Genomic DNA, 21,007 nt, shown 5'->3' with positions numbered 1-21,007 from the left:
ACCACTTCCAAGGAGAAATCTCGTGAATCTTTAACATCTGCAGCTAGAGATAATGCATACTAGTCAGTTTTATCCCATGAGGTCAATGCCAGAAACTTGTGGGAAATGGGGCATGACATGATTAGGGTTGAGATGGCTGCTTGGAATGAGATGTTTTTATCACTTGACGAATTGGTTTTAGACAATTAGGGAAATTGGAAGAGCAATCATCCCCTGCACAATCCTATGGCGACACGGATGGTGTTAGCAATTTCGTATTATTAGGTTCTTGTCAAGCGGACGAAGTAAGGTGACTGGTCTGCAAAATTTTATCTCTATCTCTGCCTGTGAATTGTTTTCGTGTGTATCATGCCGGTTTGCTGGCCATTCATTGTTCATGTTCTACTCTTTATGTAGGCAGTGGGTGTTGAATGTCTTAATCTCAAGTACTTTCTACTTGGAGAGTATTGAAATTCATCAGATGGTGGTGAATATATACGAGATGACTAGCTATTGCTCTTCCCATTTTTCTCAGAAAGTTTTGTATCTACGAGTAGTCCTCCTCTGTGTATAGTGTTATAATCAGAAAGATTGGTTAATAGAGCTGCGCCATTGATTTATTTTCCGGCAAGGTAGAGACAGATTTCAGAAGCTAAAGCGAAGATTTTGATTTTCACATATATTGAACCGTCGACTCCAACAGGCATTATAAGTTGCCACGCATAGAGTTTGTTTGACACAATGTTACAGCAAGAGTTACGGCCGTGGAAGGGGTACCGAGACTATCAGGAAGTTCCTCATCAAACTATGTGTATTACATCTTCAAAATATGTATCACCGACGGTACAAGTCATAGCATCTGGCAGTACCACTACATTACAATTACGATCAAACAATACAGAGACTTCTTTCGGTCTTAGTTTATTATTTCAATCTTAAGACAGGTGATCACATCTCGAATTGAATTTAGCCTGACAAATTTAGACGTGACAAGTGATGTACATGTTGGTGTGAAATTAGGACGACTTCGCATATCTATGATAATTAACGAAACTAATGATCATGTCCCAGCAACCCGATGAATAGCGGTTACCAAAATAATTGAAATTATCAGTTTCTTAATTTCACAAAAGGGGGCGTGCATCTCACGGCACGAGTTGATTCCGACGACCTAGATTTAACCTGGTACTTGGTTTTTGGAGGGATTCTCTGTTTTTTTCGTTGTTTTTTTTTTTTTTCCTCTCTTTCCATGTACAAGGTTGTTGGAGTTGGACGGCAGTTCACAGTCAAAGGAGGTTTTAAGCAGGGTTTAGGCGGCCATGGAAGAGTCTTCCGTTTCTCCTTCCTCAACCGCCAACCACGCAAACCCTAGCGACCACCGCCATGTCCTCCCCCGATCCACAGCCCTCCGATTCTCCCTCCGGGACCGGCTCGGCGACCCTCGGGAGCGAAAATCCCGGCGGAGCTGCGGATCGTCCGGAGAGAAATGGAGGAGAAGAAGGCGCGGAGGAAGGAGATCATGAAGAAGAAGAAGAAGAAGGGGAGGAAGGGGAGGAAAGGGAGTGCGGGTTCTGCTTGTTCATGAAAGGCGGTGGGTGCAGGGACGCGTTCGTCGCGTGGGAGGTGTGCGTCCAGGACGCGGAGAAGAACGAGGAGGACCTCGTGGACAAGTGCTTCGACGCGACGGCGGCCCTGAGGAAGTGCATGGACGCTCACTCCGATTACTACGAGCCCATCCTCCGCGCCGAGAAGGCCGTGGAGGAAGAGGTAGCGAGGGAATTGGAGGAGGAGGAGGAGGAGGAGGAGGAGAAGAAGGAGAAGGAATCGGAGGCAAATTCTGTTGCCGGATCGGATGATCCGGTGGAGGGAATCACGCGTTCCGAGGATTCGAGCCAGCGAGATGAGATGACGGGGCAGGCGAGACCCCTCAAACGAGTCTAATGGTAGATGAAAAGAGATGACTTTTGGCCTTGTTTGTACTGCATTTTTGTCTCAATGGTTAGCCATGATTGTGGAACTGGAGGTCATTCTTTATATTGAGGTTATTCGTATATGTTTAGGAGAATTTGATGGGGGAGAGTAGGAAGAGATGAAAATCGAAGACAATTGTTCTTGTCTCGTGCACTCATAGACTAAAATCTTCCATGAATAAATGCAAATTTGAGCTGCCAGATCCACTTCAGCGACTCATCATATTTCTCGGCATCTTATCTGCGATTGTAATGTAGTTCTTTGGATTCGCATTTTGCTAAGGCCATTTGGGGGGGGTGCTGTTATTGTTTTCCATGCGTCAAACAATGACTGTGTCTTGGTAGTTATGATGCCTACAGGTTGTCTTACGGTAAAGAAATAGGCTCTGGTTTGATGGATGGTAAGTCTCATTGCCTGGATGAAGGTCTGGATAGGAAATAAATATAGCATTGGACAATGTCATTGATTTTTCTACTGAATTCGCAGATTTGCTTATGATGAACTCTCGCACTCGAGCTAACTGTTCACGACATTGCTAAAACTTTATTTTGTTGTCACCCCTGCACGAAAACGCATGGTGATTTTTTTTATTATTTTTTGACATATGCTCTCACGATCACAACCTGACAATCGCGACATTCTGCACAAGGGGGTCTACTCATGTGATGAAAGGCAAAGGTGGTCTGTATTTTCATCAGATTGGAGCTTTGGCTATTCTGCTGTTGTTTGCTTTGCTGGTCTTGTGCCAGATTCTTTTCACTCCAATCTTCTTTCAGTTAGCCACACCTTCTGTGTCAAAAGGATGGCTGACTCGGGAAAGATAAAGATTGGTAACTGGACTTGAATCCAAAATGATTTCTTACTGGAAGATAGGCAGCAGAAATTGGTCCTGCTCTCGGTCCACTTCCGGCCATGAGTGCCTTCTGTGGCAGTATAGCAAGTTGGTTTCAAGCTTAGTCGTCGACTTCCAACCATTTTCGCTGCGGCTCATTTCACTTTGATGTGGTCTGTGATTTCCGCATCAGGATGTCTACATTTTCACCTCATCAACTAATCAAGGCTGGAACTATCACTTCATCAAAGTCGAAAAGGGGAGTTGATATATCAGCATTTTAGCAGCTGAGCAACACATACAATTTCCGCATCGAGCTGGTCCAACTCGACAGGCATAAGTACCAAGAAGAGATGGATTATGGATTCACTGGCGATTCGGCGTCGGTCCCGCGCCGTCTCTGACGAAACCCTTGGACTGGGACGACTCCCTTCCCATCAATCATTCCATTTTGCAGATTTGCCATTGTTGAATGGTGTCTTGGGTGCATGATCCGCTTGGGTGCTTTTACTCTTTCTCAAATCTTTTAGATCGTTGCCGAGACATCAGCATGAATCCAGATGTGATAAAGGGAGACTTTTCCTATTCTCATCACAGACCGCAACTTAGCATCACAGAATTGGTCTATGCTATATTCTTAGATCTCCAATTCAATTCAAATCAGAAATCACCACAAGCCAAGTAAAAATTATTCACGACTCTTGCTTTTGATTTACTATATATATATATTTATTTATTTTTGAATTTTGCTGCTCGCAAACTTTAACTTATATACAGAGTACGAAATACCTAAAATCTATATATAACATATATCATATTATTGTTTTTATGACGAGTCGAGCAGGAAAATTCAATGGCAAAAGTTCCCATAAAAGTGGAACTTTGAAGGACTAAAATAAGAAAATATCAAAATTCTCTATCCAAAGAGAACAAAGAAAACAGAGGAGGCCCCCCTTATCTTCTTTGCTTCGCCAACGTCTTCTTCTTCTTCTTCAACTCCCGCAGCTCCATCATCGAGCTGAGAAGACACTCGCGCAGAGAGAGAGAGAGAGATGGACAGAGGCAAGCTCTTCTCTCTCTCCTCATCCCCGCCTTCTCTCTCCACTTTCCTCTCCCCTCGCCCGAACAGCTTCCGCCATCTTACCTCACTTCCATGCAAACAGCCCTTCGTCTCGGCCTCCCTCCTCCGCTCCCGGCAGCCGCCACCGCCACCGCCACTGGCCCCCGCCGTGGAGGCCTTCTGGGAGTGGCTCCGCCGCGAGGGCGTCGTCTCCGCTAAGACCCCGGCGAAGCCCGCGGCCGTCCCGGAGGGCCTGGGGCTCGTCGCCCAGAGAGACATTGCCCGGAACGAGATCGTCCTGGAGGTGCCCAAGAAGCTGTGGATAAACCCAGAGGCGGTGGCTGGCTCGGAGATCGGGAGGGTGTGTGGGGGGTTGAAGCCGTGGGTATCCGTGGCTCTGTTCTTGGTCAGAGAGAAGCTGAGGGACGACTCGCCGTGGCGGGTCTACCTTGATGTCCTCCCAGAGTCCACCGATTCTACTGTATTTTGGTGGGTTTGGCTTCTTTTTCGCCGTGTTTGTTTTGTATATAAGTTCTTTGTTCTCTGTATATCATGTTAATAGTGACACGGAGTGTGTTATGAGTTTGAGATTTTGGAGGGTGATTGGTTTTAGTTTTGCTGGTTCCAGCGCAGGTCAGAAGAGGAGCTAGCTGAGCTGCAAGGTTTGTGCAGTATTCTTTTCTTTTTGCCTTTTCGCCACCGCTTCTTTATGAGACGTTTCTTTGGAATTTGGTTGTGTTAAGTTAGAGGCACAAGTTATGCTGGGTAATGACTTGATTGTGATCCTGACATGAGTTCTTGAGTAGTCGCCTTATACTTTGAACAGTGAGTGCATGTGTGTTTTTCCCTTGGTTTGCTATAAGTTGAGAATGCAAGTCATGTAAGCTGCAGCAGGGAGTTACTAGAGATGGTCAAGGTGATAAATTTGTCCGGCCAAACATCCTTGGTTTGCTATATGTTGCGCACTTGAAGACCAATACTTGTAAAGGACCTGACTCTTCCTATTTGACAGCTTCGAACAATGATCCTCTCATACTCCAACGTGGCCTGGTGCATTGATGAAATGAAATTCTACACAGCGAAAGACCAAAAGCCACAACCAAAAGCCTGTGTCACTGCAAACATTCCCTACCAAACAAAAATGTCGTCGGTGTTTCATTTTGGTGTCAGTGTCCTTACTTGTCTAACGAACCTAGCTTGACTTTAAAAACACTCTGCTATTAGAAGTTTATGACAGTTTGGCAACCAAAAGCTGGGCGATGAGCTGCCCCAGCCACTGGATAAGATTATACTAATTCATGTTTGGGGATGACTTAGACCCCTTGATAGAGTCATTATAACTTCTCATGAACGTGTTTATCAGTGCTGATATCATTGTGGATGGAGTTCCAATTTTTCTCCCTGCATGTATACATTATGACATTTAGATTTTTTATGTTGTCCCAGCTTCGATAGTTTGTGGACATTTCTGAGTTATGACCGAAGGATGATATGTTTTTCATGCTTTGTAATTACTAGGAATGATCCTAAGCCAATTTTATGTGAAGTGGATCTTATCTTTGTAGGATCCCAGCTATTGAGAACAACATTAGGTGTGAAAGAGTATGTGGGGAGTGAATTCCGGAAATTGGAACAAGAGATTATATTACCTAACAGGCAGCTCTTCCCTTCTCATATAACATCGGATGACTTCCTCTGGGCATTTGGGATTCTTAGATCAAGGGCATTTTCAAGACTTCGTGGCCAAAACCTTGTGTTGATCCCCCTTGCGGACTTGGTAAGTATTGTTACCTTCTTGACATTAATTAACTTCTATCAGCTGGGGTTGTTCCTTATATTAATTCAGGTGGCTGGAGAAAGTCACTCAAGTCACCGAGCATGACATGGAACTTGTGTCGTATTAACTTTTTATTTTTTGTTTAGTGTGAAAAAGAAGGAAATTGCCTGGAGTCTTATTGACCGAGGCTCATGTGCATTTATTAGGAAAAATAAAGCATGAAATTGTTGTGAGGAAAATAACATAACAAAGAAATACTTTGATATGTCTTTTGTTTGGTTGGCCTGTGTTCATGCAGGATGACAGTAATACACCTTGCAAATCCAACCACGCTGTGTTTCTTTCTGGAGTACACTTAATGTTGCTAACTATTCCAGTTAGCATTAAACAAGTACATCTAGCAGGTTATCGAACCTAAATTTTCCGCAGTCATTCTAAGAACTTGTGAGACAGAAAAACTAAGTGGTACTTGCTATCCATGTCTATAGTAGGAGCCTGCTAAATGGGATTGGTCACACATGATTTGATTGATTTCCTATGCAAATGGTGGCTTCACTAATGATGTGGTAAATCATTGGCCACGGTTGAAGAAACTATGGTCGAAACCACTATAAGGACATGGGGTTAACTAATCCTCTAGCAAGCTTCTTGGATGTTCAGTTTTGATTATTATATACTATTAGATTTTTTATTACCCATGTAAGGATGTGTTCTTCTACAAACAGCTAATTTTGGCCTCCAATAAACATGTCAGTTCGCTTCATCCTATTTCTCCTCTTAGTTGAGAATTTGCCTCTTGTTGGTGATTTGAACTTCCATTAACCTGACACCCTCTCAGATTAATCACAGTCCCAGTATTACCACAGAAGATTATGCATATGAAATCAAAGGTGCTGGTCTTTTTTCAAGAGAGCTGTTATTTTCTTTGAGGAGCCCTGTCTCTGTCAAAGCTGGTGAACAGGTAAATTTTAGATCTTGGTCTTACGGGTATTCTTGGACTTAAAAGATATTTAATTTTTAAAAACAAATACTTTGGAATGGTGAATTTTTTTATCTATATTTCCCTTTTTGTACGAAGAGGATTAGCATTTTTTGTTGTAGCACCTAACCATCGCTAAGTAAATTCTTGTGAATCCAGATATAATTGTATTGGCATTAAATCAGTCATGACGCGAGCCATGAATTGTTCAAAAGCTTATCAACTCTTTTCTGATGCTAAGAAACTTATGAACAGGTTCTGATTCAGTATGATTTGAATAAGAGCAATGCCGAATTGGCTCTGGATTATGGGTTCGTAGAATCAAACTCAGAGCGTAACTCATATGCATTAACACTGGAAATATCCGAGTCAGATCAATTTTTTGGAGACAAGCTGGATATAGCCGAGTCAAATGGTCTGGGCGAGGCTGCATATTTTGATATAGTTTTGGGTCAACCTCTTCCACCAACAATGCTTCCGTATTTGCGGCTAGTAGCTCTAGGAGGAACAGATGCTTTCCTCTTGGAATCCATTTTCCGGAACACAATATGGGACCACCTGCAATTGCCTGTAAGTCGGGCCAATGAGGAGCTAATATGTCGTGTTGTTCGAGATGCTTGCAGATCTGCACTTTCTGGTTATCATACCACAATTGAAGAGGTAAAAATCCGTGATATCTTGTACATTGGTTAAATTCAGCTACTCATCTGGTGAACCAGAGCAAGAATCATAATACTGTTTGGCATCTGTCGTTTCATCATATAGAAACAGAAGTCAGATTCTATGCCTAGGTTCTTAATTGAGATTATGTAGCAAATGGATGTTATATAAGTTTTAAACAGAATGAATGGATGGAATTATCTGATAGGTGGCCTCCATCCTCATCTTTTCTTGCCTTCATTTAGCCCTGGGTTTTCCCTAGCATTGAAAGTTTCAGCACTCTAAACATTTTAATTTTGCAAATACTCGTGAAAAGGGTTCAATAGTAAGGTGTCATCTTGCAGGATGAGAAGCTTGCAGAAAAAGGGGATCTTGCCTGTAGGCTAGAGATTGCAGTCGGTGTAAGAGCTGGGGAGAAGAGGGTGCTGCAGCAAATTGACAATGCATTCAAGGATAGAGAAATGGAATTAGATGAGTTGGAATACTACCAAGAAAGGAGGCTTAGAGATCTTGGTCTCGTTGGAGAGCAAGGCGATATTATCTTTTGGGAGAAGTAAGAGTTAAACGTTATGTGCACTCCTGTGGGATCCTGGTCTAATAAGACAGAAAGCAAGAGAACAACGTTGTTCGCTGCATTTGGCTCTTCCCTACTCTCCAAACCAAATTCAGAAGATGACGAGGCACGACCAGAAACGTCATATATCTTGCTTCATTTCCTTGCAACGATTATGTTAAGAAGACTTTTCTCTGCATGGCTTTTGCTCTGTGATCCTTCTGCCGTCTTGTCTACCGTGACCAACTTTCAGCTGCCTGGGCTCTGTTAATTGTGCAAGGTCGACATGAATGAGCCTCTTATGTATTCTTGCTTAACACGCAGATGATTATAGACATTTTGTAGCCATGTTTAATGTTTGTTGCTGTATTCATATTGCTACACTGACCATCTGATATAGCTGTTCCAAGGCGCAGCCCTGGTGCTTTATTACCCTCCTGTATTTTACTGAACTCTGGGTTTGATAAGATCAGCTTGATATATTCGTTTTATTTGTTTAAGCCAACATGCAGATATAATATAAAAGGGTCTCCTTTCTTTCTGATGTTAATTCAAAAGAACTGATGTTTTGCATGCTCGGTGTAAATACATGATTTCAAAATCATCCTCTTCCTCTGCCAATTAGAACGCTTCGTGGACTGATTTTGTAAAGCGTAGGTGCGTAAAAAAACCTGCTGCCTTACTTCTAAGACATGTAAAGGGCCAGTTTGGAGTCGCCCTGTGGGGAAAGGACATTGATCCACTATACACCTTCATTTTGGTGAGGAGCATCAACCGCCTCTTTGGTCTGAGATTCTTTGGGCATTTAATAAACTAATGGAGTTGAAGCTTGAAAGGCTTTTTCACCAAAACATATCGCTGCTCAAGCTTCAACAAGCTTCCTTGAATTTGATCAAAGCTGATGAAAACAACTCAGAAAACCCTTTCACTTCAAGTGACTCGTGGACGAATGATTATTAGGTAATTAATCACTTAAATATCTTGAATCACAGAGTGTTTATCCTGAAAGTCGTCTTGATATAGCTTATTCATGAATGCCCATCTCCCTGTTGATGTCCTGTTCATTGGTCTAGTGCTTCTATCTCTTCTCTCTATCTCTCTCTCTCTCTCTCCGCCACTTTTTGCGCCTTACTTCATTTGGAAAGATAACTGAAAACGAACCCCTCATCCACTGCGGAGCTCACAACACAATATCCAAGAAAACAGACACACAATCCACAGCACAGAATGTCAACTCTCTTCTCTGCCGTCTTTCCACCCTCTTCTTCATTCCCTCCTCAATTCCCTCTCAGATCCTTCAAACACTTGTCTCCCCTCAAGACCACCCTCAAAAGACCTCTCTTTTCCACAACTACGTCTTCCTCACTCCATGTTGACCCCCTCGAATCCGACCCGCCATTGCCACCTTCCGTCCGCACCTTCTGGAAGTGGCTCGCTGAAGAGGGCGTGGTCTCCTCGACCTGTCCGCTTCGCCCCGCTTATGTTCCAGAAGGCCTCGGCCTCGTCGCTCGGCGAGACATTGCTCAAGATGAAGTTGTCCTGAAGGTCCCCAGAAGGTTGTGGATCAACCCGGACACTGTTGCTGCTTCAGAGATTGGCTATCTCTGCACCGATTTGAAGCCCTGGGTGGCTGTCTCTCTCTTCTTGATAAGGGAGAAGATGAGGGGCAGCTCGCCATGGCGGTTCTATATTGATATATTGCCGGAGCGAACGGACTCGACGTTGTATTGGTGGGTTTTGTGTTTGCTTTGTGAATGCTATTGGAAAATTATGACTTTTTCTTAGTTCTATTGAATGGTCTGAGATTGTGGGGTGATTCGTTGTGTGCTTCTGTTTTCTGGTTCCAGTGCAGGTCAGAAGAAGAGCTTGCTGAGATTAAAGGTCTCTGTGGTTTCTATATCGCAGACGGTGCTTATGTTCTATGTGCCTTGTTTAATTGCCTTGTCTCTGGATATCTTTGAATGAACTTTTTTTGCGGAATTATCCAGGAACCTTACTTTGCCGGATGACCAGGGAGATGAAAGAGCATGTAGAGAGTCAATACCGAAAAGTAGAAGAAGAAATCATTTCGCGCCACAAGCAGCTGTTTCCATCTTCTATAACTCTGGATGGGTTTCTTTGGGCATTTAGCATGCTGAGATCGCGGGCATTTTCGCATCTTAGGGGCCAACTTGTTATGCTTCCACTCGTGGATTTTGTAAGTCAATCGATTCTTTCCTATCAGAAATCGATAATGAACTTGTCTGCATTTCTTTCGGGCCTCAATCAGTCTGTCAGAAAATTTAAGAATTCAATAATATTTACGTGCATCAGATTAACCACAGCGCTAGCATAACAAGAGAAGATAATGCGGAGGAGATTAATGGGCCAGCAGGTCTTTTTTCTTGGGACCTCCTTTTCTGTTTGAAGTCAACAATGCCTGTCAAAGAGGGTGAGCAGGTAAATCTCTAAAGCCTGTTGAACTTCTTTAGTAATTGATGATCCATTTGACATATTATGAATATGATATCGTTCTCAACACAGTGCATGTCTCTTCCCCTGTCAGTCACAGAGAAATGAATCTTATCCTAATTGAATTGTAGTAATTAACACGTTGATTACCGGACAATAAATCCTCAGAGATCGAGAAAGTTTCATTTAATTACCTGAAATGCCATTACACAAGCCTCATCCGGTAGGGCAGTGATTTGTGACCGTTCATAGTGACTAGCAGAATCCTGGGACAGGTTTTCATCCAGTATGGATTAAAGAAGAGCAATGCTGACTTGGCTCTTTATTATGGGTTTGTGGAACCAAATACAAATCGCGACTCTTACACGCTTACATTCAACATATCCAAGTCGGACCCCTTCCATCAGGAGAAGCTCGATATTGCAGCAGCCAATGATTTGGGTGAGACTGCATACTTCGATATTTTTATGGACCATCCTCTTCCGCCAGCAACTCTTCCATATCTGCGGCTTGTGGCACTTCAAGAAACAGATGCATTCCTCCTGGAGCCTGTCTACAGGAAATCTATCTGGAAAACTCTCGAATTACCGATAAGTCGCATGAACGAGGAGCTGGTATGCAAGATGGTCATAGATGCTTGTGAATCAGCTCTTTCAGGCTACCACACCGCAGTTGAACAGGTACCTGTAACATTCTGATTTCCACTCGGGTAATTTTGTTAGGATGGTTTCTCCTAGGGAGTTGGTTCAGTTGGACTTCACTGAACCAAACAGGGTAAGAATGGCCTAGTTAAGAGTTCTTTACCGTGTCATCTCTATCCTGAAATCAATTTTGGTAGTAAACTTTTTTGGTAGCTAAAGGTTTGATAATCTCATGTTTATTAGTCTTACTGCCAAATGTGGCAAAATGTTTAGATAGTTGGAATTAGCCAAGTCATTTAACAGTGTTCTAGTATTTGAAGAGCGTTCACGTTTCCTAATCTGCGCTTAGTGAAACTAAAAATGGGGAAGTCCTAGAAAATGATGCTCTAAAATCTGTCACTGATCATATTTGTACAGATCTATGCATCTTTTTGCCTCGACTGCATTAATTTTGGTGACTCTTAGATCTGGGTATTTCGGTTTCTCTGAAAGCTGTAGGAGCAAATCCCACCTAATTGCTCTATGCTTTCCCACATTCAAATGCAATGACTCGCAGGACGAGAAGTTAATTCAAGAAGGAAATCTTGGTTCCAAACTTGAGATAGCCGTGAGAGTTAGAGTGGGTGAGAAGCGGGTGTTGCAGCAAATTGAGGGTATTTTCAAGGAGAAGGAAGCTCGATTGGATAAGCTCGAGTACTACCATGAGAGGAGATCGAAGGAGCTCGGTCTGGTTGGTGAGGAAGGTGAAACTTATTGCCAGCCTAAGATGGATTCGACGCCCTCCTTATAGAGCCAGTACGCAGTTTAATCACGCCGGTCTCTTGCGGTTGTGTTTAATGGTCAAGAGCAAACTGTAGAAACATTTTATTACTTCTGGAGAATGCAAGGGACGGTAAGCAAATTAATGTGTATTCATCTGTTGTATCAAGGTTTAAACATTACAGACTCGGCTTAGATGGATCAACAATTTGTGTACCTCACTCTGGCGAGCGAGTTGCAATTTGTATGAAGTTCTGAGGAAACAAAAGAAATTACAGGGATTTGTATTAGTTCTGCCAATTTTCATTGAGTAGGCCAAGAACCAAACTTCCCCAGTTCTCTGTATCAAAGTTCATGGCACTGCTTTGCAAAGAAACGATCACTGGTTCGGTACTCAATTAACCAAGTTTCTTTGAAGACAACATAAAATCAGTTTAGGTTGCATAACACTGTGTTCCTACAAATTTGTAATTGCATGGTGTGCTCTCTTACTTTCATATAACAGTCGAAAATTGAAGCTCAAAGAAATGCTGCTTACCATATAAATTTAGGTTTGGCTGCAGTTTACTTTGTTTACCATCTTACGCAACACCTCACTATGATGTTAAGAAATAAAACTAAAATGAACTTACAGATGTCTCTCAAGTCATCATCTCAACAGATCCTCACCCAACCAAAATTATAGACAGGAACCAAATAAGCTTTCATTCTGCGTTAGCACAAAAAGAGCAAAATGTACACTCTCATTTTCAGCGACTTCTCAACAGATTACAATCGTTAACTATGGACAAGAAAAAATGATAAATTTATCTTTGTAGCTGCCCTAAAAGGAAGACCAGAATTCCTTGCTTCCTGCTTCTTGTCGGGCTCTCGGGCATTTGCTTATCATGGTCAAACAGAAATCCATTCATGATGATGAAAGCGGAGTAGCTCGAGCATCAAATTCAAGAGTGTCTTCGTATATCCTTGTAAGGAAAAATAATGCAGCTGTACCGTGCGCAACAACTTTTGTAGAGATCAACTTGAATCCCAAGCCCATGAACATATTATGTGGAACATGTTCACGTGACAATAGTTGATCATCACCGGCAATCAACTAGGGACGTCACTGGAGTTCCTCCTGCCTGGACCTAGTAAATCATCACAGTCAGGTTGCTCACAAACGCACTCCAGAGGATTTGCATAGAAGTAATCCTCCTCCTTGGGCTTATCGACAATAACTCTACGATGACTTGGCTGTCCCATCTTCTTCTCATGTGCCAGACGTACAGCAACTTCAAAATCATTCCGTGAAAGTGTCCCATTCTGTTGCAAATCCAGTAACACCACAAGCCTTTTACGATCTAAGAGAACGGTTCTCTTAAATCCAAGATATCTGCAGAGAAATGTCACAGTTTACACACAGCTTTTCAAAGGAAAATGGGATAGGCCTAGTTTATTTGTCTTATTCTTCCAAGGGAAATAATGGAAGAACATCAATCAAGTCAACAGCTTACCTGCGGTGACCTTCCACAAGTTTTGCCATATTTCCATCATATGTGGGGATGAAAGTATTGCTGGCTATTGATACCATAAAATCTAAAGCCGCCATTTGTGACGAGTGATTGTGGAACTGCTGCAACTCCTTTGCATCCAGCAGCATCTCCTTTTTAACCTGACATAAAAGTGAAATCTGTGAAAAAGATTGAAGAACTAAGTATCGGATTACATGGAGATGAACTCCTCCCAGTTCCAATTGCAATTGGCATCAATGGATGTTCTAATACATGCTCCAAGAATTAGCAGCTGCCTAAGCATCCTTTTATACACTGTCTGCCCTCAAAGGTGAAGATGGAACTATTTAACATTCTCCTTACAATTTTCACCTTTAGAGAGTTCAACACTGCTAGCATCAGAAGACGTTGGTCACTGAATTAGAAATATAACAGCACATTAATATGTTAACTCACAATCCGTGGAAATGCAGCCCTTAATGCGGCTAATCTCCATTCGCTGCCATAGATCTCTCCAGATGCGATGTAAATCTGCGTGTCTTTGTCAAAACCTAGTGCCTGTAAAACTAGTGATGTCTCTTCCGGAGTCAGAGGACACAGACCTTGTGATCTCCTTTCCTCAGATACAATCTCTTTCTCCCTCCACCAGGGAAATGCATACCTGCATGAAAAGCACAATTCATGTCACCACACATTTATATATGGGTAACGAGAAAAACAGATAAGTTGATGAAATAAAAGGATGAAAGACATCAAATGCCTCATTCCTCATATTCCATCAAGCTCACTTTTGCCCAAGTGCCACATCTAGAACTTCAGAGCTAAAGCAGGATACGACTACATTGTAGCATAGGCCACGAAATATTTTAGAGTTCCATCTCAGGGTAAAGTCATATGAAGTTAAAGATTTAAAAACATATCCCTTCCTAGAGCAACATATTAGATAAGTAAGTATAGAGAAATATACAAAAACCAACATCGAGTGTCCCTTAAGTACAATATCCATCTCTAGTTAATCTATATTTTACACCTTCGTTCAAGAACCTATATTTTGGACCTTGAGGTTTCAAAAAACTCATGATTTTTTCCTTAAAGGCATAAGTAGCACAACATCAGCTGAATGAGTTAAATGAAAATTGTCCAATGGCAAGCAATAAATCATGCACATGCCAAGACAAACCTCATTCGCTTGAGCTCTTCAGCTTCTTCTGCTGTACAGCCATGGGTGCATCCGGAGAAAGCCAACATATCCATCTCGTATCTTAGATGCAAAGCCATGAAAGGCCCCTTTTCTCGAAGGAGACGGACTAATTTGCTCCCCAGAGCCTCGATCTGAGGAGTAAACTTTAGAGCCTGAAAGTTGACTCGACATCTGAGCCTCTGAAGATCTAGTGAAATTCCATTGTTTGCCAAACGAGCATCCGTTCTATTGAAATGTACCACCTTATGCTTGCTAAATAGTGGCAAAATCTGCATGGCATAGGCAAAGATATCACACAGGGAAGATATATGTAAGCGAAATAAAACTACATTAGAGCACTACAACTGCCAAATCTCTGTATGCCATCCTGCCATGCAAGGCAAATATCTCAGATTTAAATTGTGATCAATGGCTAAATCACAACCAGACAAAAAGGCCCTACATGTCCAGGTGAATCTCCATCAGCATAAAGCTAAGTGGAAAAAGGTCCAATATAAGCATGCTATCATAACACTACAATCTAACGCAGCCAAATTTAAAGAATAAGAAAAAAAGATGCAGGCCACCAGGAAACAGAGATGCATATGCACAATTAATTGAAGGCCATGCCCTGCCCAGGTGAAGACTGCTGCCACAAATGGCCAACTGATTCACACGCTTAGATAGCACCTTGCCCTGCCTGAGGCCTTTTATAATGGGTCAAAAGACAATGCATATGCACAAGCACAGGTAAAGGAGACAGAATTGAGATATGAACAGAAAAACGTGGTTGGATTCGACTGAAATTGGATCCAAGTTCCAACTATTACAGCATATACCAATTACCAATCATCAGATTACTGAATGCAGGTCCACTTTCATTAGCCAACTAGACCCACCCGACCTCTATTAAAACCATACTTCAATCATTTTTCTGTAACAAACAGATAAACGTTGTCCAACCTGTTCCAAATAATACTTTTCGTTTGACCAGCTAACAGGGGGCATCCGCAAGGGTTGGTAACCATACTTCTGCTGATATCGCTTTGGCAGCCTTCTTACAATCCGAACTTCATCTCTTAGGGAATCAATGAAATGTCTCACGTCAAAGATATCCTCAAAATTACTGCAGCAATATCACGAAATTAAACAACTTAAAACCAGCCACAGAAAAGCACACTGAACAAAAGCTATTCCAAAGACTGAATATACCTAGGGTCAGCCCAAAAAGATGTTTTATCGAGCTCCGGAACTACCAAAGTGAGATTCAAAAGGCGAGCAATAGTCACCATGTCACAGATCTGAAATTGCATTTCAAATCAGTGACCTCATGTTACTGAAGAAAAACAGGTCAGTAAAGTGCTTACCGCATCAGACCAAAAAAAAAAAGTGCTTACCGCAGCTCGCATTTGATTTAGACCCCCATTGCAAGACACTTTTAGAAAACCATTACTTGTATAGTTCCCTAAAAGTTGAAAGTGTCAACATACTTGCATACGATAGAAGAAGAAACAGAAAAAAATGGGAGGAAGCAGTTAAATTAAAAGACCTGTGGCCACTGAAGTTGAGAAAATGATAGCATTGACGTAATCACAAACTAGAGTGGATACCTATGTTCAAGGCATCTACTAGCATTGCTTATTTTTCAAGAAAAGAACTACAAATGCTCAGAATTTTTTTATCCAGAACCAAAATAGTTAAAGCACAAATTATTTATACTACTGATTTTCTGTAATTAAAAAGAACTCACAAAACAGATAGTGATACTAAGCAGCCAAGTTGACTTTTAAGAAGCCAGAAAGCTGGCTTCAGTTCACCAGTTCTACCAAAAACTGTAGAAAGTAGATACCGAGAAAAGGAAAAGTCACCTTAAAAGCTCTCTCATAAGTCCCTTCATCAAGAGAAATTTTTTGTCACTCCGGGAGCACTATCACTGCCCTATGTGATCCACCCGTCCCCATATCGAGCAACATTGTATCCTTCCAATAAAAGAGTTCATTACACTAATCGCTTGATTATTTGCATTAATGGACTTTGTAATGCTGTGTTCTAGTGCTCTCTTTAGCACCCAATACTTTTCCCTCCAGCTGAAGCATATGCTCTAGTAGTTCCATGACAGAACTAATCTAGACATATGAAGAGATTTTAAAGTCATGAGTAGGAATACGAAATAATTCAATATAACCAGGGCACCCAAAACTAGAAAACTTGCTCTATCATCCATCGCCCCAGACACAGCCAGATGAATGAATCATAACTCCTAACGAGAAAAAAAAAGGGACTGGAGCACGCGAGAACCCCTAAACACTCGAGCTACATTCCACACAATCCAACAGTCATGGCATCTAGAAAAGAACTCACTTGCGGCAAGCAAAGAAGGCGGCGGCGGCGGCCGCAGCCGAACCGTCTCTTCAATGACAAGCGGCAGAGGATTAGAATGCGACAGCCGATTCGATATCCTCTCGAAGAAATGTGGCCGCCACAGCTCCCCAACCGTGACCAGCTGGACCAAACAGGTCCACAGCAAGATGCTGGAGCACACCCATATGAACCAAACCTGCAACCTCGTCCTCGGGATCACCGGGGCCGGTAGCTTGTCGCACCTCACCTGAATGCCGCCCTCCGATCTAACCTCCATTCCTCTCCTGCACACCTCATCGCCAACTCATCGAAACACGAAAAGACTAAACTCTCGCCCACGCCCCCCTTCCGCTCCGAGTCCAAACCACACAGAGAGAACCCGCGATTTCAAGTCGCCAACGGCCTCAGCAGCGCGCGCGCATTGCTCGATCGGAAGAACTTCGAAACCTCGAAACGCGAAGCCCTAGCCAGCACGCAGCACCGCGACAGCCCTCGCCCCCCCACGTTTGCCTATCGGAATCAGAACAAGCTCTCATCTGGGTGTACAAAAGGCGAGGACTTTAAGGTAATTCCAACAAATATCAACCGAGAGAGACGGCAAAAGTAACGCAAATCACGAGCCAAAAACGGGAAATCAAGAGTGGGCACCTACCTACCGACGGACACGAACAACCGCCGAGTGCATGCTCGAGCATTTCATGACCTCCATCATCGCGAAACCCAGAACGATCCGAAGGGTCCTCAATCCCCCCTCGCACAATGCCGATGCTCGATCAATCTCGGATGCCCGTTAACCAACCGAACGAGGTAATAAAGATCAGAGCTTTTTCATCCGGTCGGAAATGGGAAGATTCAATCTTTTCCTTTCGAGGAAGGAGAGAGAGAGGAGAGAGAGAGATGGGCGAGGAGCTTGTTCTTGATGCCGTGATTTACCCGACTCCAACAGCTCGATCTTTCCCATATTAATAATAATTTCCCATTTTCCTCTAATCCATCGAGAAAGAAAAAAATATATCTTTTTTTTTTTAAATTTCAGACATGTTTAATTAGGATGCTTAATCTAATGCTTAATCTAATTGAGTGGTGGAGCATATGTGCATTGTTTACATTAACAGGGGAATTCTCTGTTCCCTTTTGTTTAATCTTTTTTGGGTCTGGTGAGAATATTATGGGGAGTAAATTACAACTTTAGTTTGAATAAAGTGTTGGATTACCGTTTATTCGGCATGGAGATAATGATTAAGAATGGATTTTTGAAATGTAAGAAGAATGGGATTCATGCTGAAGTTATTGGAGCTCTTTGGGGAAATCACTGACAGCTAAATTAATAAATATAGATCTTGAAACTTTACCCCCAAGGTAAATGTGGATCTTAAAAAGAAGAAATAAGGAAGTCGGGGTTTGAAATGGAAGAAGAAGATTGGGAATGAATCGGATTATTTATGGTAGGTTCTTTAATTATTTCGGAGAAAAATCAGATTTTATATGCAACATCGATATGTTATAGGAATGTTGATTTGAGTCATAACTAATCATTTCGCCCGTAAGTGCACGCGCCCATCACATCAATCACACCGGTGTGCAAGAAGCCGGATTATCTCTCTACTTAAAATATCAGATGTACACGGCACAAACTTGCCGGATCTTTAATCATAGTACGATTCGAGTCTGTGACCTCGTGAAAGATAGCACGACCCATTTACCATCGGGCTACCATGCTCGATGATATCGAACCTATGGTTTGGATATATCATAAAAAAAAAAATTTGGAGCCGGTGAAATTACGTACCGATAGACGAAGGATAATATAATATTAAATATTTAACATGTAGAATTAAACACACTTGGTTGGGATTTTTTATTCGAATCATTTCAACTAATGCTACTTGCACGAACCAAAAGTCCTTGAATTTTTACCATTTCACAAGCTTACAGGGTTTTTAATAAATGGGTCTCTACGGGTAATCGAGTCTCCACACCAACGCCCCGAGACTTGTGGAAAGAAACTATAAATTACAATCTTGATTATATTCCCCAATCAATTTTCTTTTTAATTTCCGTAATGCCCTGGCACGTGATGGAAGAATGTATTCTAATTCCCTAATCTTTGAATTAATTTATAGTATTATCCAAACTCTCCCTGCATTAACTTCCCCGCTCGATATCAGGTCTCATCTGCTTCTTTGACTGAGTTTATATAATGCCATTCATCTCGCAGCTTGGTCGGACTAAATTAATCACAAAATCTCGAGATTCTAAGTATTAACAAACCCCGAAACAAGTATAAAAGCAATCAATGTTGAATGTCCTCCCGTCTATGACATGAGAAGAGTCTTTTGCAAGATACGTATATTCCGTTCACACCTCTGGGTCCTCTACGCCCTTGAGCGTGGCTCGTTCGAATTGTTCTTTTAATGGTTAACAAAAATGCTAAGACCACCCGCCTGTGTGGCGCTGCTGGAGAGCGCACTCTTCCTCTCGCAAAAAGTTGAGTGTTCGAATCCCGGGCGCCGCAGGGTGACTTAACCGGTGGCACGTGTGTGGTGGCTAGCACGTGTCGCCCCCAGGGTTTACTCCCCGGCTGTCGGCCGTGCGGGGGTTCCCTGAGTTACCAAAAAAAAAAAAATTGCTAAGAATAGAAATCCTTCTAGTGCAATACCAAAAAACAAAAAAAAAAAATCCTTCTAGTGACAGGTTTAAGAACTTCAACCATGTGCTTATAAAAAGCAACAGAGTTTAGGAATCCGTTCACTAAATACGGGACAAAACACGTGTTTTTTTTTCCTATGTAAAGTCTCGAGTGTCCACATGTCCAAACACTCCCGGAGGTTTGTACGTCGACCACGACCACGATCTCAAACTCCCAAAACCCTATACATGGGGTCGCGTATCTAATGGGGAAAAATGTAGTAGTTTTTGAATGAATTGAACACGAGATTTCTGATAGTGAGTGGCTTCAGATTTGTCGGGATGTCACCGCGACAAAAACAACCTTTGCCACATGGTTTCAACAGTCTGGCAACCACCGTTGTGGTAGTTGCCAATAATACGGGGGGGGGTGTCAATTTAGTCTTAAATATTTTATTTGGTCAATTGAATTATCCACGTCAGCGCCGACTATGCCAGGCAGGATAGTCGGTGTCAACTTCAGCGATTTCCAATCAAAATTGACCGGATGGACTTCACTGACAAATTGTCAAGAGATTTATGATTAAATTGGCAAAATTAAAAAATTTATAACTGGATTGACACGAGTGCAATAGGTTCCGAAATTTCTTGGTAATTTCCCCAAGTCTGTCCACCACAACAATAGAGGTCCGCCAGCAATCGCCCGCGTTTAATTGATTTTTTCTCCAATCTTTATTTTGGGTATTTTCAATTTCTGAGTTGCTTATTTGATAAGAATATGTCTGTATCCGATTTTCATATCCAGTTGATCTTTAGGAACGACTGGATATTATGATACTTTTCAATATCTCTTATCTATTCTCATCCTACTCTATCCTAATCCTCGTCCTCGCGATCAAATACAGCCTTAGGGTTATAATGCGGAATGGCTGGTTAACAAAGAAGGGCTTTTGATCAAGCCCAGGATTTTGAGCATCACTACAAGGAAAGAAAAAGAAACGTATGTGGGAACTTGATGGTCCTCCTGTCTCTCCGTCAAATCTCTTCCAAGACCTGAACGCAAGTCTGAGAAAACTCCAAAGCTTTCCTTTGAAGCGAAGCAAGCATGAGGCCTCGTGCTTGCCCAGCATTGCATCATAGCACGAGAGTGGTGGGGTATTCAAAAGGACAAGCATGTTGGGATCAATAAAGTAGTAGCATAAAGGGGAAAAAAAAAACAAGACATCTTTTGATCTTCCATTGGACTTTAGTCCATGAATGCAGTGCGATGTCTTTCATTCTATATTCTTTCAAGGCATGTGCCCCTCACACCGAAAGTGCGTAGACTGGAACCGGTTAGGTCAACTAGGTTGAATTTCTCGATTGGGACTTGGACAAATCGATCTTTTTGAACCCAGCGAATTTTCAACTGATTCGAGGACAAGATCCATCGTCACGTGGTCTATGAGCCCATTTGGTTCAACTTTGCAAATAAGACCTGGGGGAATGAAAATATCTTTAGGTTAAAGCCCCTTGGGGAAATACAAATGTCATTTGGTAAAAAATTCTTTGTGAAGCTACTTTGACCCAAATAGTATTTGGCTATTTTTTTTTTTTGTAAAGGGCTTTGGAACCCTTTTTTTATTAAAAAAAAAATTTACCCTTTACCGAAGCCAGCGAAGGGCTACGGTCGCCAGCAAGCTA

At 42.2% G+C, this 21,007-nt stretch overlaps 4 protein-coding genes across 8 annotated transcripts; 3 read left to right on the top strand and 1 right to left on the bottom strand.

The window, feature by feature from the left end:
- The first annotated feature begins 1,199 nt into the window (after positions 1 to 1,199).
- LOC115671420 (uncharacterized) lies at positions 1,200 to 2,184 on the top strand. The gene has a single exon (XM_030592983.2). The coding sequence runs from the start codon at positions 1,363 to 1,365 to the stop codon at positions 1,918 to 1,920; it is 558 nt and encodes a 185-aa protein (XP_030448843.1). The 5' UTR covers positions 1,200 to 1,362; the 3' UTR covers positions 1,921 to 2,184.
- A 1,524-nt stretch (positions 2,185 to 3,708) lies between these two features.
- LOC115671412 (fructose-bisphosphate aldolase-lysine N-methyltransferase, chloroplastic-like) lies at positions 3,709 to 8,302 on the top strand. 2 transcript variants are annotated; one of them, XM_056304665.1, is made up of 6 exons: positions 3,709 to 4,331; positions 4,476 to 4,492; positions 5,408 to 5,619; positions 6,458 to 6,580; positions 6,854 to 7,258; positions 7,603 to 8,302. In XM_056304665.1, the coding sequence occupies exons 1-6, from the start codon at positions 3,835 to 3,837 to the stop codon at positions 7,813 to 7,815; spliced, it is 1,467 nt and encodes a 488-aa protein (XP_056160640.1). In that variant the 5' UTR covers positions 3,709 to 3,834; the 3' UTR covers positions 7,816 to 8,302. The 2 variants fall into 2 exon arrangements, with proteins under 2 accessions (XP_056160640.1, XP_030448832.1); XM_030592972.2 differs by having other exon boundaries at positions 4,476 to 4,504.
- A 558-nt stretch (positions 8,303 to 8,860) lies between these two features.
- LOC115671398 (ribulose-1,5 bisphosphate carboxylase/oxygenase large subunit N-methyltransferase, chloroplastic-like) lies at positions 8,861 to 11,962 on the top strand. Of its 2 annotated transcripts, none has more exons than XM_056304655.1 (6): positions 8,861 to 9,541; positions 9,664 to 9,692; positions 9,800 to 10,008; positions 10,125 to 10,250; positions 10,670 to 10,942; positions 11,460 to 11,962. In XM_056304655.1, the coding sequence occupies exons 1-6, from the start codon at positions 9,039 to 9,041 to the stop codon at positions 11,691 to 11,693; spliced, it is 1,374 nt and encodes a 457-aa protein (XP_056160630.1). In that variant the 5' UTR covers positions 8,861 to 9,038; the 3' UTR covers positions 11,694 to 11,962. The 2 variants fall into 2 exon arrangements, with proteins under 2 accessions (XP_056160630.1, XP_030448820.1); XM_030592960.2 differs by having other exon boundaries at positions 8,862 to 9,541; positions 10,538 to 10,942.
- A 388-nt stretch (positions 11,963 to 12,350) lies between these two features.
- Positions 12,351 to 17,635, bottom strand: LOC115671378 (rhamnogalacturonan I rhamnosyltransferase 1). Of its 3 annotated transcripts, none has more exons than XM_030592940.2 (9): positions 17,349 to 17,635; positions 16,697 to 17,232; positions 15,733 to 15,800; positions 15,548 to 15,636; positions 15,299 to 15,461; positions 14,336 to 14,625; positions 13,612 to 13,816; positions 13,159 to 13,316; positions 12,351 to 13,037 (listed from the first exon to the last, which is right to left on the bottom strand). In XM_030592940.2, the coding sequence occupies exons 2-9, from the start codon at positions 16,971 to 16,973 to the stop codon at positions 12,755 to 12,757; spliced, it is 1,533 nt and encodes a 510-aa protein (XP_030448800.1). In that variant the 5' UTR covers positions 16,974 to 17,232; positions 17,349 to 17,635; the 3' UTR covers positions 12,351 to 12,754. The 3 variants fall into 3 exon arrangements, with proteins under 3 accessions (XP_030448800.1, XP_056160617.1, XP_056160620.1); XM_056304642.1 differs by having other exon boundaries at positions 16,697 to 17,206; XM_056304645.1 differs by having other exon boundaries at positions 17,353 to 17,635.
- Positions 17,636 to 21,007: the final 3,372 nt, after the last annotated feature.

The sequence above is a fragment of the Syzygium oleosum genome, unplaced genomic scaffold (assembly GCF_021117445.2).
Source record: "Syzygium oleosum isolate NSW1041296 unplaced genomic scaffold, Sole_v2.1 Sole_v2.02, whole genome shotgun sequence".
NCBI lineage: Eukaryota > Viridiplantae > Streptophyta > Magnoliopsida > Myrtales > Myrtaceae > Syzygium > Syzygium oleosum.
Note: the sequence above shows the minus strand (reverse complement) of the source record. Positions and strands in the feature narration are given on the sequence as shown.